This window comes from Wolffia australiana, chromosome 13 (genome assembly GCF_029677425.1).
Source record: "Wolffia australiana isolate 7733 chromosome 13, ASM2967742v1".
NCBI lineage: Eukaryota > Viridiplantae > Streptophyta > Magnoliopsida > Alismatales > Araceae > Wolffia > Wolffia australiana.
The window spans coordinates 14,275,905-14,294,034 of record NC_135847.1 but is presented as its reverse complement, the minus strand read 5'-3'; the positions used below and the strand labels follow the sequence as shown (position 1 = coordinate 14,294,034).

The 18,130-nt window shown below is 42.9% G+C and overlaps 1 protein-coding gene across 3 annotated transcripts in view; it reads left to right on the top strand.

Annotated features, from left to right (window-relative positions):
• The window catches only part of FANCM (DEAD/DEAH box RNA helicase family protein), a 41,849-nt gene extending 32,182 nt beyond the window's left edge, over nucleotides 1–9,667 (top strand). For 2 of the 3 annotated variants that reach the window (XM_078585128.1, XM_078585130.1), the window contains 10 exons: nucleotides 597–646; nucleotides 5,461–5,626; nucleotides 5,838–5,965; nucleotides 6,036–6,368; nucleotides 6,431–6,491; nucleotides 6,617–7,402; nucleotides 7,474–7,525; nucleotides 7,664–7,813; nucleotides 8,504–9,178; nucleotides 9,262–9,667. In XM_078585128.1, the coding sequence (XP_078441254.1) occupies nucleotides 597–646; nucleotides 5,461–5,626; nucleotides 5,838–5,965; nucleotides 6,036–6,368; nucleotides 6,431–6,491; nucleotides 6,617–7,402; nucleotides 7,474–7,525; nucleotides 7,664–7,813; nucleotides 8,504–8,987 (2,210 nt within the window). In that variant the 3' untranslated portion in view covers nucleotides 8,988–9,178; nucleotides 9,262–9,667. Of the gene's footprint in view, nucleotides 1–596; nucleotides 647–5,460; nucleotides 5,627–5,837; nucleotides 5,966–6,035; nucleotides 6,369–6,430; nucleotides 6,492–6,616; nucleotides 7,403–7,473; nucleotides 7,526–7,663; nucleotides 7,814–8,072; nucleotides 8,139–8,503; nucleotides 9,179–9,261 lie in introns of those variants that run through there. The other variant, XM_078585129.1, reaches the window with a different exon arrangement.
• The last annotated feature ends 8,463 nt before the right edge of the window (nucleotides 9,668–18,130 follow it).

Here is an 18,130-nt window from a genome sequence, read left to right as displayed (position 1 = left end):
TTGCAATGAAAGCATGTTGTCTTGTTTGATCCGGCGTATCCAGAAAGGATCTCCCTGCCATAAACGATCGAATCAGGGCATTCATGTATTCCTTGTTCCTTGGTGATGTTATGTGTAGTTTGTGTTGTAGTCTACTGGACTCTATTAGGTAGAGGATGCGGGCTGTATGTAAGAATTTGCCACTTGTAAAGCACTTGTAAGGGATTAATGATGCCGAGTGGCACCCATCTACCTGCTTTTCGTTTCTAATATTCTTCACTGCTCCTCTGTTGAGCTATCTTCCCCTTGCTGAATAATATGCCAAAAAAAAGATATTGACATCCCAAGCTATTTCACTTGTCAAAATTTTGCTAAGTTATGATGAATTCTTTGCATCAGGAGTTTTTTTTTGAAAATTTTATCCAGAGTTAATATTGAAAATTATAGCACATTTTTGTGGGTTGATAGATGTTGTCCTGCCTCTAGTGTATTCTTGTGCTGGGAAGATACTGTGATATTCTTGGGGTTTCCTTCAGTGTGTATACTCTCATGAGGTTTATTTTTTAATATGGTCTATCACTCATCTCTAATAAAAAATTTTCTTGTGAATATTCTAGGAAAGTCCTTGAAAGGCCAAACACAGAAAGTTCAACAAGCTGTCTTACAGGTTTGTATGGGAAATCTCTCCATGTATACTTTATTTCCTGCGAAATTCCTTTTTCTAATTGAAATATGCTTTAATCTGTTCGTCTCTTGCATTTGTTGAAGACAAGAAGAAAGAACAATTCTTGATACTCAAACAAAGAGATTACAAGGGGTTTTATAGGGAGCCCTAATGGGCTAATAATAGAAAGGGCCCTTAATGGGCTAATAATAGAAAGGAGCTAATAATAGAAAGAAGAAAAGAAAAGGAAAGGAGACAATAATGTCAACACTCCCCCTCAAGCTGGAGCGTGGATGTTTTCCACACCCAGCTTGGAACAGAGCTCCTCAAACCGAGGGGCATGAAGCCCTTTGGTGAAGATGTCTGCAAGCTGTTCAGCTGACGGAACATATGGCGTGCACAAATTTCCCGACTCAAGCTTCTCTTTAATGAAATGTCGATCGATCTCAATGTGTTTTGTACGATCATGCTGGACGGGATCATGAGCAATGCTGATAGCCGGACAGAACAGCTGAACAGGGGAAGAAACCGGACACCTTAGTTCACGAAGCAGTTGGGTAATCCAAAGTGCTTCACAAAGACCATGCGCAAGGGCACGGAACTCTGCTTCAGCACTTGATCGAGAGACCACTTTCTGTTTCTTACTCCTCCAAGTAATAAGATTGCCTCCCAAGAAGGTGCAGTACCCAGAGGTCGACCGACGATCAACCACAGATCCTGCATAATCGGCATCAGTGTAGACTTCTAGACGCAGACCACTGTGACGACGAAACATTAATCCACGGCCAATGGTGCCCTTCAAGAAACGGAGGAGGCGATGGGCAGCATGAAGATGACTCATTCGAGGGTTCTGCATAAACTGACTTAGAACACCCACTGTATATGCAATGTCGGGACGGGTGTGGGTGAGATAGAGCAGTTTGCCCACAAGTCTTCGATATTGTCCGGGCTCAGCCGGATCTTCATTCTCATCCGCACCAAGTCGATGACTCACATCAATCGGTGTCGAAATAGGCTTGGAGTCTTCCTTTCCCAGCTCGCAAAGAAGATCCACTGTATATTTTCGCTGACAGATGGAAATCCCACTCGAAGAATAAGCCACCTCAATACCAAGAAAATATCGTAATGGGCCAAGATGACGTATGGCAAAGTCCGACGACAGATACATAGCCAGCTGAGTAATGGACTCCGTATCATCACCCGTGATGATAATGTCATCCACGTACACGAGAAGAATAGCCACTCCCCCGGACGTGGAATGACGGTAGAAAAGCGTGTGATCTCCATTACACTGACGGTATCCCCGGTTCTTCATGGCCATGGTGAAACGGCCAAACCAAGCACGAGGAGATTGCTTCAAACCGTACAGCGCTTTCTTCAGGCGACAAACAACTGAACTCGGAGTAGACGGCACTAAGGAGGCATATCCAGGAGGTAAGGCCATATAGATCTCCTCAGTCAAATCACCATGAAGAAAAGCATTCTTGACATCATATTGCTGCAATATCCAGCCCCGATCGGCGGCAAGAGCCAAGAGAATCCGGACAGTGTTCATCTTGGCCACAGGGGCAAACGTTTCCTGATAATCAATGCCATACTGTTGGGTGAACCCTTGCGCCACAACACGTGCCTTGTGCCTTTCAATAGAACCGTCGGAATTGTGCTTTACAGCATAAACCCAACGACTGCCAACCAAGTGCTTGCCCGGCGGTAATGGAACCAGATCCCATGTGTCATTTAGGGCAAGTGCTTGTAGCTCCTCCTCCATTGCCCGACGCCAATGAGGAAGAGAGAGGGCTACGTCCACCGTCTCTGAAAGGGAGATAGTGTCAAGGGAGGTGAGAAGAGCGTGGTAGGATGGGGAAAGACGATGAGATGAGATGGATGCGGCTAATGGATACAATGGAGAAGGATGAGGGCAAGACACAAGTGCTAATGAAGGATTTTCAAGAGGAGTGGATGAGGAGGATGAGGGAACTTCAGGGGTAGGAGGAACACGAGGCTTGCGACGAGCAAGAGTGATACCATAGCGTTTTTCTGGCGGGCAACGGTGTATAGGTAAAGGGGCACAACATAGTGGGATAGAGGGATCCGATGGGGACTCTGCAGGAGGGTTCGATGAAGCAGAGGATGGATCTTTAGTAAGGACAGGCGGATTTGGGATTGGTGCAGGCAGAGGATCAGAGGACAAGGTGTTCATGGGAATATCAGATGGAGGCTCTTCGAGAGGAACAGGCAAGGAAGGACTTGGGACTGGTGACGAGGGAGATGAGTTAGGAAGAATAATAAATTCAAGGGGATCTGATGGAGGTGGTAAAGAAGGAGAAGGTGGAGAAGAAGAGGGGTAATACGGAGTGAATTCGTCAAAGGTAGCATCCTTGGTGACAATAAATCGACGAGAGGGTGGATGATAACATCGATAACCCTTTTGAGTAGAAGCATAGCCGACGAAGACACATTGGATGGCCCGAGGATCAAGCTTGTCACGACCAAGATGGTGGTTAGGAGCAAAGCAAACGCACCCAAAGACACGAGGGGTAAGATTGGTTCGGAGAGAAATGTTGGGGAAGGAATGCTGGAGACAATCAATGGGAGTAGAGTAGTTAAATGCAGCGAGACGGAAGACGGTTGAGAAGATGAATGGCAGTTAGGACAGCTTCAGCCCAAAAATACTTTGGCACATGCATGTGAAATAAGAGGCTCGAGCCATTTAAAAATGTGTGACGAAATTTTCGTTCTGCAACTCCATTTTGCTGGGGTGTAAGGACATGTGGTTTCATGGATGATGCCTTTTTCTTGGAAGAAAGTACTTAACGTGGAATTGACAGTCTCGGGCATTGTCGGATGAGCGGCGAATAGAAGTGCAGAATTGAGTTTGAATGAGAGTAGAACTGAGGAATAACAAGGAGATCTCTGATTTATTTTTCAAGAGATAGGCCCACGTGAAGCAGTAGCGTCATCAATGAATATACATAACCACCGAGCACCGGACGTGCTATGAACAGGAGGGTCCCCACGTCGGTGTGAGCGAGCAAAAGGAGTCGTCAAATGGGAAGAAGAAATAGGATACGTGATACGATGATGTTTAGCAATTCGACAAGCATCACAAACAAAGCGGTCCACAGAGTGGCCTTGGAAAAGTTTTGAAATAAGCGATAAAGAGTAGCAAAGGATGGATGGCCGAGGCGTCGATGGAGAAGCCACAAACGCTCATGAGGCGCCGAAGGGGAACTGCAGCGGCAGCAACAGCGAGGAGACAAGGAGATCGAACAAGATAGAGACCCTCATGCTCCTCAGCAATGGAAATCGCCTCCCGACACCTTATCACGATAAAAACAGGTATTAGGAGTGAATGTAAGATCTTGGTTCAGATCACGAACAAGGCGGGATAAAGAAAGAAGATGATGAGCAAGCCGTGGAACATGAAGGACTTTAGTGAGGTTCATCGAAGGAGAGAGACACACGACCAATCCCAGCCACAGTGAGAAGATCACCGGAAGCTGTTTTAACTTTGGAGGAGCCGGAAACGGGTTCATAGGTCACAAAAGCTCTAGGATTGGGTGTCATGTGGGCAGTGGCACCAGAGTCAAGAAGCCAAGTGGATGATGATGACGACGGAGATGGTGAAGGAGGAGGAGAAGGAATGGTGGACATACCCGCGTTAGCTAGAGAGCACGAGCCCACGACTGGAGGGTCAAGCAATCGCCGAAGACGTTCCACTTCTTCAGGTGTAAAGCCGGGAAGAGAAGCACTCGCCGAAGACGCTCCACTTGGAAGAAGACCATAGGACAGAGGCACTTGACCAGGCATCGGTACTTGGTTGACAGAAGGTGCAACCGTAGCGAGATTGCTCTGTTGTGTTCGCTTCCGTTGAAGCTTAAAGCACGTCTCCTTGGAGTGACCCCGCTTTTTGCAGTAATTGCAGAAAAGGGAAGGATCACCTTTGGAGGATTCCTCAGTCCGAGTAGATGGACCACGAGACGAAGCTCCTGCTCCAGTCGATGTGGTCGTCACCGAGGAGCGCGTGGAGGAAGACAAATGTGCTACAAGTGCAGAAGCCGGGGTCTGGGACTGCTGAAAGCGAATTAGTGGTGTGTCTCACTCTGTAAAACCCAGCCAATAGTGGCAGCTGTGAGATTCAGGGATTGTGGCGAATCCTGGAACTTATTATTCTCTTTTCACCTGTGGTAAAACTTTTGCTTCATGAAGTCAAAATCCAGACTTTTGCTGTAGTGATGAATCAGGCCATTCTGATACATATGCTTCCTTGTATCAATATGTAGTAACCAGATTCGAGAAAAATAGGGAAAGTAGCCACAAGAAAAGATAAACCCACTTCTTCTCAACAAAAGACCAGTTCCTTAACTCCGAAGAGAGAACGGCAGGGACAGAACAAAAAAGAAAAATAGCAATAACGGAAAAATGATGATAGACTCGGGACATGGCTGGATCAGCTGGCCGCCTCATGGAGATCAACCGGATCGGTCTTCCTCCTCAGTCTTGGAGAATCTCCTCGACTGTCAACAAAACTCCAACTCTCCCTCCTCCATTCTTGAGGATGCTCCCTCTTATTTAATATCATCGAGCATATCTAATTTTAGTTGCATTGCTAAACGAGTCTTCCGTTATACCGTTTCCGTGTATATTTCCTGATTTGGCTCATATCACATTCATTTTGCAAAAGGGAAGTCCGTATATTTATCATGGTTAAAGTATTACTGCAATCTATGTTCTATACAGCTATGGGAAAACTTATTCTGTTATCTTGTTGGACATCGTCCAAGAAATGACTTTCTTAATATCTCATTTTTTTATAGAAATTCCGTTCTGGCGAATACAATGTTATTGTTGCGACATCGATCGGTGAAGAAGGCCTTGACATCATGGAAGTTGACCTTGTAATCTGCTTTGATGCTAATATATCGCCTTTGAGAATGATCCAGCGGATGGGAAGGACAGGCAGGAAGAATGATGGGAGAGTTGATATCCTTGCTATTGAATTAAGTTGGCATGATAATATCTTACCATTTACATTTCTTGCTATTGAATTTCCTAATTTTTATCAATGTAGCATTCTTTTTGCTACCGATCCAAAGCAGGGATGATGAAAAGTTATGATTCATACTACAATATTTTGTGAATTCAAAGTCCAAATCCATGATATGAGCACCCAATGTTCCATGACTCGTTGCACTTGTTTTAGCAAGCGAAGGGGCTGAAGTGAAGGGGTACTTGAAAAAGCAAGCAAACAGCAAGGTTGTCAGAAAGCACATGAATAATGGCGGAACCAAAAGCTTTGATTTTCATCCCAGTCCAAGAATGGTGGGAAAGAATACTAATAAACTCTTTTTGTGATGCTATTGATTAAGAATCTAGTAAATCTTTTTGGCAGGTTCCTCACGCGTGCAAACCCCAGGTTCAGTTTGTGGAATTGTCGATCAAACAGTTTGTTCCCCGTGGAAAGAAAGTGGGAAATGACTTGATCTGTAGATCCCCAATTACAATGAAAATCTCAGAAGAAGAGAAATGCTTGATCTCTAGGTATTTCCATTCTTGTGAAGACACGTGGAAGCCATCCCTCATCGCGTTTCCCGGCTTTCAGGCTGTGACTTCCAGGGTCTCTAGAATAAACCATTCATATAGAACAACGACAATGCTGATTGATACTATGCAACGTCTCCAAACATTATCCTCAGTTGATGACATAGAAAATCATTCTAATCAGGTATTAAAAAAAATTTCCATATTGTTTCCGCTCGAGTTAGTTGACTGTCTTCCTATTTCCAGGTGAATATTATGCCACATATGGGTAAAGAAATCTCGGAACATAATGATGACTTCCCAAGAGGTAAAAATAGTTGATCCTGTTAAAATCAAAAGATTTTCCTCATAAATATTGTTATGTTTCTCAGTTTATTTTATCTCCTGATTACTGCAAATCTAACAATAAAATTTAATTTGTTTTTATTTCAGAGGAAGCTACTAATCCTGTCGCAGAAGTGGAAGATAGTTTTAATCTTCTTCCTGAGAAAACCAATGTTCTTCACAATTTACTTTTCGGCAAAGAATTTGTGACCGTGGATGTGCATTGTCGTGTTTCAATCACCTCCGTTCCTGTACTTTCATTTGTCAGCGGATTGCCTTCAATTCAGGAGATAGTTTATCAGAATAATGTGTCATCTTCACCACGAGAAACTATCGACTCAGTTTCACGATCATTCCATGTTGATTATTTGACTTCACCCCAGAACTCAGGAACACTGGCAAGCATGTCAACACATGTTCCTCATGATACAGAACTGAGTCCACGTTTAACTCTCTTCATTGAAAAAGGCGTGGTTCCTGAGTCGCCAACCCCAAAGAATGATTCTCAACAATCTCCAAAAGTGGCAATGATCACCCCATCAAAAGCCCATTGCAGTTTTCAAATTGTCTCTCCGTCTCCAGTGAACCTCTTAAGACATGATGAAATCCACAGAATAGAGGGAACTTCTGCAGAAAGCCTCTGTCCCAAGGTGCATGTTGAAAAAACACCAGTGGTGAGTCACACAATGAACAGCTCCAGTGAAATATGGCAGATTGATTCCGCTGAAAATTTGAAAACACCTCATCCGACCCCAAAATTTAAGAGACTACGAAGGCACCGTGATTTTATCAGAAAGCTTCCTTGTAAAGTGTTGGAAGAAAAATTTTGCTTGACAGCCAGGCAATTTTGCCAGCGGTGGAAGAAGAAACCTGACGAGACAAAGAGTGCCAGAGGTAAAACCAGGTTTTGCTAATAATTTTTGGATTAGTATGATGCTGAATTAATAAAATATCTTTTTTTCCAGGAAAAAATAAGGGCAAAGTAAATCCCAACCATTTTATTGAAGAGGAAGCAGAGTAAGCTGGCATTCAGATATATTAATTCAGATATAAAATCTAAGAAATATTAAATAAGATTAGTTTCCTAAATAGATATGTCGTGTTTTATTTAACACTATTCTTTTTTTCGTATTTCCTTCTCGTCGTTCTATTCAGGGTGTCTTCAGACGCAAGGGCATCGGAAGATGAAGATGAAGGCTCGGTAGAGAGTCAATATGAAGATAGTTTTATCAATGATGAGTCGGATTCTGCAGAGACTCGCGGTCGAGGCGAGAATTGTGGAACTGACATGATGGCAATTTACAGGTAAACACCTACCCAATTTCTGAAGGAAACTTTAATTTGGCAGCACAAAAACATTCTTTTCCAAAAAAAGCTATATATATTCATGTTGGATTTTTTTGTGGGGGAGGCTCAATTTTATCTTTATCAAAAAATAATCATGCACATAAAGTCACGGTTAATTTGATAGATTTGGATGATTGTTGAACGACTTCGTAATTAGCATTTGTCACCAAAAATAGTAGCGCTTACAATTATGATGGCTGACAATGATGTTGCCAAGGTCACTATTGATGGTTGACAAAGACCATGACGGGGTATCATGGATGGTGGATGCCGTCTGATAAAGGTCAGCCATTAACTTAATAAAATTCTTGTAAATGAATCATAAACCATGCAATGTCAGTTTAAATTAACTTAATTGGCGATGATGATAACAATTCTTTTCTTTATGGACAGTTGACGGTGCCAAAAAAGTGTTAATCAATCATCAAGACCCTATTCGCAGTTTATTTTGATGTCAGTTTAAATTTTACTTTATTTTTACTTGTGCATGTACCATCCGTAGGAAATGCATCCAATATTTGTACCATGCTATAGTTGTTAAATGCAAGTTTCATACCATGTTATATTTGTAAATTTTGCCATCTATGGAATATTTAGTTTTCATGTTCTACTTGTACAAACTATTTTCTTCCTTTTTATCTTTTGCAGACGTTCTTTGCTCACTCAGTCACCTGCGGTCATGAGAAGCCCTCTGTTTCCCGCAGTATCTGCCGGTGAATCTCTCTCCCCCGTGACTGCCGAAACTGGTAGCTGCTCCTCAGAGAAGATCTCCAACTCCCTTCAAACTCCCAGCAAAATGGAAAATTACGGAAATGGGTCTCCTGCCTTAAACTCCATCAACTGCCCATCACGCGTCAGAATGCTTGAATCATCAATTGGAGAGGTGAGGAAGAAGAAGCTAACTTTTTCGCACGTTGATCGAAGGGCAGCCAAAGGTCAATCTTCTGTGGATCAGATGGCTGTTGTCATGCTCTCCGACGATGAATTTTACCAAGGCCTGGATTTGGACGCCATGGAAGCACAAGCAGCTGAGATTTTAAGGTCCAAGGACCTGGTGGGTCCCACCAGCGGGGTTGACCAAACCCTGGACGAGGACTTTGCTGCGTCTCCTTCCTTTGACCTTGGGATCTAATAGAGTTGAGTGCTGAAGAAGTCCCAGTTGACTTTGATCATCCTTGGAAAATCTTATATTTGCTTATCCAAAAGGGATAAAACATGAAGGCCAAGCCGTTTCATTAAGTGCTCCTCGATGAACTCAACAGAGGCAAAATATTGGCGTGTTAACTCCGAAGAACGCCAAGATCTGCTTACATTAATGGCAAGGTATGGCAGTGATGAGTAACTTTCGTTTATTTATTACCCCTTCAATATGTGTCATATTATCCTGTACGTATATTTGTGTACAGATGGAATTACATTTCATAAAGACTATGGTTGGGAAAGAGAAAGATTCAGATTTGAGGTGAAGAAGATAAAACTCAAGCATCTGAGTAATTGAGGTCTGCGGACCCAGTCGGTTGGTTCCACCTGGGGTTGACCAAGGTCTAGACGAGGAGTTTACTGCATCTCCTTTGACCTTGGGATCTTGTTGTGTTGACCAAGGATGAGGCGCCAGTAAATGACGGCCGGGCTATTTAATTAAATGCTCCTCAGAGGAACTCAACCAGAGGGGCAAAAGTGGGCATGTCAAATGAAGATCCCTAAGGGATTGCAGTAATAAGTGAGCTCATTTTATGTAATACCAATTCAACATGTATCCTATTATCCTGCAAGTGCATTTGTTCATAGATTGTATCATATTTCACAATTGATTGACAGTGGCCAAACTTCAGATTGTATCGCTCTCTCATTTATCGTCTGTCTCTCTCATTGCTCTTCTCTCATATGTCTCTCTGTCTCTCATATCTCTTTGTCTCTCATTTCTCGTCTCTGTCTCTCTCATTGCTCATTTCTCATATCTCTCTTTGTCTCTCATTTCTCGTCTCTGTCTCTCTCATTGCTCATCTCTCATATCTCTCTTTGTCTCTCATTTCTCGTCTCTGTCTCTCTCATTGCTCATTTCTCATATCTCTCTTTGTCTCTCATTTCTCGTCTCTGTCTCTCTCATTGCTCATTTCTCATATCTCTCTTTGTCTCTCATTTCTCGTCTCTGTCTCTCTCATTGCTCATCTCTCATATCTCTCTTTGTCTCTCATTTCTCGTCTCTGTCTCTCTCATTGCTCATCTCTCATATCTCTCTTTGTCTCTCATTTCTCGTCTCTGTCTCTCTCATTGCTCATTTCTCATATCTCTCTTTGTCTCTGATTTCTCGTCTCTGTCTCTCTCATTGCTCATCTCTCATATCTCTCTTTGTCTCTCATTTCTCGTCTCTGTCTCTCTCATTGCTCATCTCTCATAGCTCTCTCTCTCTCTCATTTCTCGTCTCTGTCTCTCTCATTGCTCATCTCTCATAGCTCTCTCTCTCTCTCATTTCTCGTCTCTGTCTCTCTCATTGCTCATCTCTAGTGTTCGCCCGTCCCAATACCGGTACCGGATGACGGTATTGGGACGGATGCTGTATAGGATACCGGAAAGGCAATTTCCGGTATCCATTCAATTCGATATCCAGATATCGGTATCGGATATTGGTTGCTACAGTGCCGATATCCGATACTGATATCTGTCTCGATGTCGTCATCCGCCTCCGTCTCTGGGAGGAGGATGACGACATCGGTGTTCGATGTTGGATATCGAATTCCGATATCCAACATTGAACACTACTCTTATGGTTATTTCGTGTATTTTCGATTCAAAAATTTGAATTGAAAATACACGAAAGAGAGCCGTAGAGGGTTTGGACCGCGGACGGCAGACAGCGGACGATGGACGGCAGCATCGGCGGACGGCGGCATCGGCGCAATCGACGGTCGCGGGTAAGTTCTTCTTCCCCCTTCAAATTTATTTTTCTTATTCTGCCTCTATTTCTCATATTCTCTGCCACTAAGTTCTTCAAAATTTTCTTCTTTTTTTTTCCTACCTCATCCGCTAATTTTCAGTTCTCACATGCCAACTTTGCAAATCTTCTTCCGCTATTTCTCATAGCTCCTTCCCGTTCATAAATAATTGGAATTTCCATTCTTGTTGCATGTATTCAGAGAATTCTATTTCAAATTGGAGTATCTGTATTCAGTACTCAGAAGCTTCAATTTATTTTTATCTTCGTCAATTCTGGTCTTGTTATGTATCTTGTTTTCTCTCAATCTCCCTCTCTCAATCTCACTCTGTGGTGCTTTTTCTTTTTCTTTGTCTAATTCTCTCATTCATCCTCTCTCTCACCCTGTCACTCTCCCTTTCTCTAATTCCATTTTAGTGAAATTCTTTCTACAATTCTCCCTATCTTACTCCCTCTCTCTCACTCTCTAATTCTTTTTATCTTTTTACCTCTAATTCTCCCTCTCTCAGCTTCCCACCCACTCTGTTATTATTTCTCTCATCTTTCTCTAATCCTCCCTCTCCCACAATCTCTCAAACAGTCTGAATTTTTCTGTCTTTCTCTCTCTCTCTCATTTTCTCCCTCTTTTCTCTCATTTTGACTCTTTGATTATTTCTCTCATTCCCTCTTGTTGACAAAGCTAGCTTTGTTTTTTGGCTTTTATTATTTTACCCTATTAAGTTAGTATAATTACCTATATGTCCTTTTTTCTTTTTTGACCGTTGTATACCCTAGTGGGCCTCATTAATGATTGATGGGCCCAATCGTTCTGTATAAGTTAGGGTTTGTTGCCCATGGGAAATATACATTTTCTTTTTCTCCTTTCTGCTGAACTAGACCCTCAGAGTCTCTCAAATCCACTCGCCCAAGGCCATTTGATGTGGATGTTGCTGCTCTCACCGTTCTCTCTCAAGCTGCTTCACGGTGCTCCACTTTCTCGTGGTCTCTCTTCTTGCTGAAGCCATATTTTCCTTCATGGTATCAGAGCAGGACACCCAGGTGTGATTACTCCTCTTTTTTCCTACATCTGGGATTCCATCCGTGGGTACTCTGCTATTCATTGTTCTTCGCTGTTTCTTTCCTCTTTGCTTGGGCGAACTGAGATCTTCCATTAAAACGACCTGTGTTCATTGGAAAACGATTTCTCCACAATAGAATCGTTTTTGTGTTCCCTTTTTTGGGCCACAGAAAAACATTGTATCATTGTTTTTGGATCTGAGCTGTAGACCTAATTCAGAGGAGAACTCATTTGTTGGCTGTTACCTTTTTTTTGGGGAGAGCCATACCCTAATTGGTTTGAGCCATAGCCCTATTCTAGGGAGAGCTCATATTTGTTGGCCGTAATCCTAATTGGTTTGAGCCGTACCCCTATCCCAGGAAGAGCCCATATTTGCTGGCTGTAATACCAGTTTTTTGGAGAGTTTGTTTTTACTTGATTTGTCTGAGTAAGACCATGGATGATAGCGTGAAAGTCCAACTCTCATCTGTTCCCATACATTCCGCTGCTGACTATGCAAAGTCATGTTATGACTTGCCTAAGGCCCTTGAAATATTCAAGCTGAAGGGACCCAATTTGTTAGAATGGTCTGAATATGTGAAAATGATTCGTCAAGGACGGAGAAAGCTCTTACATCTTACGACTTGCCCACCAATTCCCTCTAACCCTCTTTATGAGGGGTGGTTGGAAGCCGATGCCTTACTTAAGGCATGGCTCATTCGTGAAGGATCTAATATCGGTCGGAGACTGATACGATCAACATTCGTGAAGGATGTCTGGGAAAAAGTACATCAAACACACTCCAAGCGGAACGATAAAGCCTACATAGCAGTACTTGTTCAGCGATCAATTACCCTCACTCAAGGGAGTATGAATGCTAGAGTATGCGTCAGCATCAGAAGCAATCTGGAATGAGTTAGATCATTACAGACCGGTAAAAAACCCTGACTCAGAGGAAAGACAGTATGTTCTAGAAGATCGAGTTCATAAATTTATTTGAGATTTGAATGCACAATTTGACACGCTTAAGACCTTACTTATTAACAGAGAAAAAACTCCCACCTTTGAAGAAGCTGTCCGCCTAGCCATCCGAGAAGAGAGTCGTCTACAACCAGTGATTACAGATCATATTCAAGAGACCACTGCCTTTGGGATCAAAAACCTTCACAAAGAAAACACTGAGTAGTGGCTCCACAGATCAGAGGGGTCAAATGATCTCTACTGAAGATGATCCTAAAGCACATTTGTGGTGTAGTCACTGTGGTAAACGACGCCATACAAAGGATATGTGTTGGAAACTCCACGGGAAACCTCAACCTGGTCAGAAGAAAACATTTTTGGGTCAGATACATGACAAGATTCCTTGGAGATTTCCACAGGAGCAAACAATTACAGGGACAGCCGCCCAATCACAAGGATCTTCGGTTCGGGAAAGCCCCAATATGCCCACAGTTGTCTCTACAGAGGAGATAGAAAAGCTGAAACAGGAACTAGACCGTATGTGTCAAATGATGGCCGCTGCATCTGTCGACCCCTCCAACGTTTCATCTGGTACGATCCTTTATGCTTATACCAGTTTAAGATCTCAAAATGCACCTAATGAACCATGCCGATCACGTGATCTCTGGATTCTCGATTCGGGAGCCACTGATCACATGACTCCACATAAACATTTTTTAGTGATTATAGCCCCTTCCCGTCTACTCAGAAAGTTTTGACTGCTAATGGAAATCTGATTCCGATTACTGGCATTGGCACTGTCCATATTCCAAATATCGATTCCTTTACAGGAACCCTCCATGTACCATGTTTATCAGCCAATTTGATTTCCTTAAGCAGGCTGAGAAAGTCCACGATACATGACTTGATTATTACTAAAAATGGTTTTTTTCTTGTGAATCAGACTTCCCGGCAGATTATTAAACTCGCTACAGAACGTCACGGCCTGTACTACCTTGAAGAGCGAACTGAACTATGCAATGTTAATTCTGTTGCGAAGGCCTTTCAAAGTACCACATCGACCTCAAGAGAGGCACTATTGCTTCAACAACGACTAGGACACCCATCTCTTCCAATGTTACGTTTATTGTATCCTGAAGTCTGTACTTAATTAAACTCTTCGGATTTTGTTTGTGAAACTTGTCAATTGGCGAAGCACACCTGTGCTCACTACCCTCCCTCTCTTCAAAGATGCTTACAACCATTTGAATTAATCCACAGCGATATCTGGGGGCCTTCTCCCAGTCTGACTACAGGCTGCAATCGTTGGTTTATCACCTTTATAGATGACTGTACCAGAATGACATGGGTATTCTTAATGCCTCAAAATCTGATTCTGTGCAAATAACCATTGGATACTTTAAAATGATTCACTTACAATTTAACACGAGAATCAAATGATTTCGTTCAGATAATGCAAAAGATTATGTAAACCATGAATTACATCATTTCTTCGATGAACACGGTTTGATCCATGAGACATCGTGTGTAAATACCCCTCAACAGAACGGAGTCGCTGAGCGGAAGAATAGGCACCTATTGGATGTCACTAGGTCTCTCCTTATCCACAATTATGTACCTACATATCTCTGGGGAGATGCCTTGTTGACTGCTACCCATTTGCTAAATACATGGCCTACAAGAGTACTAGATAATAAGAGCCCCATTGACGAACTTGAACGACACCTGCCTAGTGTTAGATTACAATCTCAACTTCCATTAAAAATTTTTGGCTGTACAGCATATGTACATCGCTATACCAGCAAGAAATTAGAACCACGAGCACTCAAATGTATCTTTGTCGGTTATTCTATGACCCAAAAGGGGTATCGTTGTTATGACCCCAAGGCCCTGAGATATTATGTGACATTGGATGTTACCTTTCATGAACATGTTCCATTTTATGCCGGGACACCAGATTGATCTGATCCTCACCAGTATCCACGCACGACGGCCCAAGACGCCACTATCTCACAACTACATGAAACTCAGCTTCAGAGTAATAATGACAAAATAACCACACCCCCTGAACTAATTCTTCCAGTTGAGGAGCCCACTAGTGAACTAACTCCCAAAAATACCTCTGACACACCTAGTGAGCATGTGTTTATACCAACCCAACGGTTTGGTAAGCAGGTATACCGTTGGAAGGCCAATCCAGAGCCGTACAATTTCCTAACCAGAATGGTGGGCGAGAAAGAAAATAGTCACTACCCTATCCAGGCTTATGTCTCCCCTAGTTTACTCTCAGAAACCTACCAAGCGTTTATCTCCAAAGTTGGATCTATACCTATTCCAACTACTATGTCAGAAGCCCTGCAAGATAAGCAATGGAAAACGGCAATGGAATTTAAATGCAAGCCCTACATAAGAGTAAAACTTGGTCCTTAGTTCCGTTACCAACTGGAAAAAGAGTGATAGGATGTAGGTGGGTCTTTACTGTGAAATATTGCCCAAACAGTGACATTGAGAGGTATAAAGCTCGGCTGGTTGCCAAAGGCTACACACAGTTTCGGCATCGACTATGTAGAGACGTTTGCCCCAGTAGCAAAAATGAACATGATGTGGATTTTAATTTCCCTTGCCGCTATTAAAGGATGGAATTTGCATCAACTAGATGTCAAGAATGCTTTCTTACATGGCACTTTAGAGGAGGAGATATACATGAGCATCCTGCCAGGCTTCAAGACAGAGAGCAGTCAAAATATGGTCTGTAAACTGATTAAAACTTTGTATGGTCTCAAACAGTCACCACGAGTATGGTGTGGGGCATTAACCAACTCAATGAAATGCATGGGCTATACACAAAGTAATGGTGATCATACATTGTTCATAAAACATACATCAAAAAGCATAGTTATTTTACTTGTCTATGTAGATGACATGATCCTGACTGGAGACGACCGAACAGAAATAGAGAGGTTAAATGAGCAATTAGCAAAGGACTTTGAAATCAAGCGATTAGGTAAACTTAGGTATTTCTTGGGCATTGAAGTAGCATACTCAGAGGAAGAGATTGTATTATCACAGCTTAAATACACCTTGGATCTGCTAACTGAGACCGGGATGATTGGGTGCAAACCTGCGCCTACACCAGTAGATCCAGACCTTAAGTTAGGATTGGGAAACGATAACCCACCAACTGATAAGGGCAGGTATCAACGACTAGTAGGAAAACTCATTTACCTTTCACATACTCGGCCTGACATCTCATAAGCCATTGGACTTGTCAGCCAATTCATGCAAGACCCTAGAGAATTACATGAAAAGGCAGTCCTCCGCATACTCAGATACTTGAAAGGGACACCGGGATATGGGATTACTTTTAAGAAAAATAATCATACTAATCTTGAAATTTTTACTGATGCTGATTATGCGAAACATCGCTGATAGGCACTCTACTACGGGGTATTGTTCTTTCTTTGGAGGGAACCTCATCTCTTGGCAGAGTAAAAAACAGTCGGTTGTGTCACGCTCCAGTGCAGAGGCGGAATTCCGTGCAATGGCACATGGCATCTGTGAAGCACTTTGGCTTAAAGCCATCATGGAAGATCTCAAGATTCCATTTCAGACTCCAATACATCTCTTCTGTGACAACAAGTCTGCAATCGAGATTGCCCGGAACCCAGTCCAACATGATCGGACCAAGCACATGGAGGTGGATCGACACTTTATTAAAGAGAAATTGGAGAGTGGCCTAATCAGTACACCATATGTCAAGTCAGAAGATCAATGCGTTGACGTGTTCACAAAAGGCATTCACAGTCCTGCATTGCAATGTCTCATCTGCAAGGTGGGAATGAAGAACATACACTCTCCAGCTTGAGGGGGAGTGTTGACAAAGCTAGCTTTGTTTTTTGGCTTTTATTATTTTACCCTATTAAGTTAGTATAATTACCTATATGTCCTTTTTTCTTTTTTGACCGTTGTATACCCTAGTGGGCCTCATTAATGATTGATGGGCCCAATCGTTCTGTATAAGTTAGGGTTTGTTGCCCATGGGAAATATACATTTTCTTTTTCTCCTTTCTGCTGAACTAGACCCTCAGAGTCTCTCAAATCCACTCGCCCAAGGCCATTTGATGTGGATGTTGCTGCTCTCACCATTCTCTCTCAAGCTGCTTCACGGTGCTCCACTTTCGCGTTGTCTCTCTTCTTGCTGAAACCATATTTTCCTTCTCATTTTTTTCTCTCTCTCGCTCTCATTTTCTCTCTTTTTCTCTCATTTTGACTCAACCTGCGATTATTTCTCTCATTCCCTCTCAATCTCGTTCTTTCATAATCTTCCACTCTTCTCTCCTCTCTCACTCTCTGTCGGGTTATTAAACAATCATTGCTTGCCAAATTATGACTTCAGAACCATGAACCCACCTGGAGGTAGTGCCCCAGCCAAAGACGGATCTGGGTCAGGAGCTACCTGTCCTGAACGTATGAAGGCGGGAACATCTCATGCCGTACAGAGTCACCCTCGTTCGAACTGTTCAGTCATCATTAACTACTTCGAACACATTGGTGATGGATACTACGCATGCGTACTGTGCCAAAAGAAGAACCCGCACAATAAAAGAAAAGCGATAAGGCGGCACGCCGACAAAAGCACCAACGTATTTTGGAGACATTTCAAAGCTTGCCATCCTGCTAGTCATGCGGAGCTTAAGGGCGTGGTTTTGGAAGACCCTGATCAGTCGCGTATATCAGAGAAAATGCAAAGCAAACAACAGGGAGAGCGTAGCTGACGCGGGTCGATTAGAGGGCACACGTCAGACAAGACGAAGAATATCATTACACGGTTTATATGCATGACTGATTCACCGTGGAGCATTGTTCCAAATGTCGCATTCAAGGAGTTGTGGTGCTATGCGACATAGCTCGACTTGGATCCTCCCAGTCCAAAGGTCATGAAGCAGTGGACCATCCAAATGCATGGACGCATGAAACAAGATGTGAAGAAGCTATGGGAGAACGTGGACGGAGTGTCCCTCACTGTAGACGCGTGGACTGCAGAGAACGGTACTGGACTTCTAGGCATCACCATCCATTGGGTGGACGATAAATGGGTGTACCGAGAGCGGGTACTTGCCATCCGAGAAATCGTCGACAAGCATGATGGGGACAACATGGCGTTCGTCGTTCTCCAAGCCCTAGAAGAATTCTGTATGTGGCCGAAGGTTAGCATTCAGCGTCAAACTTACCTTATTAATTAAACACGTGATTTTACACATGACTGGTATTTATGCAGGTTTACGCCATGACTACAAACAATGCCTTGGCGAATAAAAGGATGTTGGCATTGATGGCGAAAAAGATA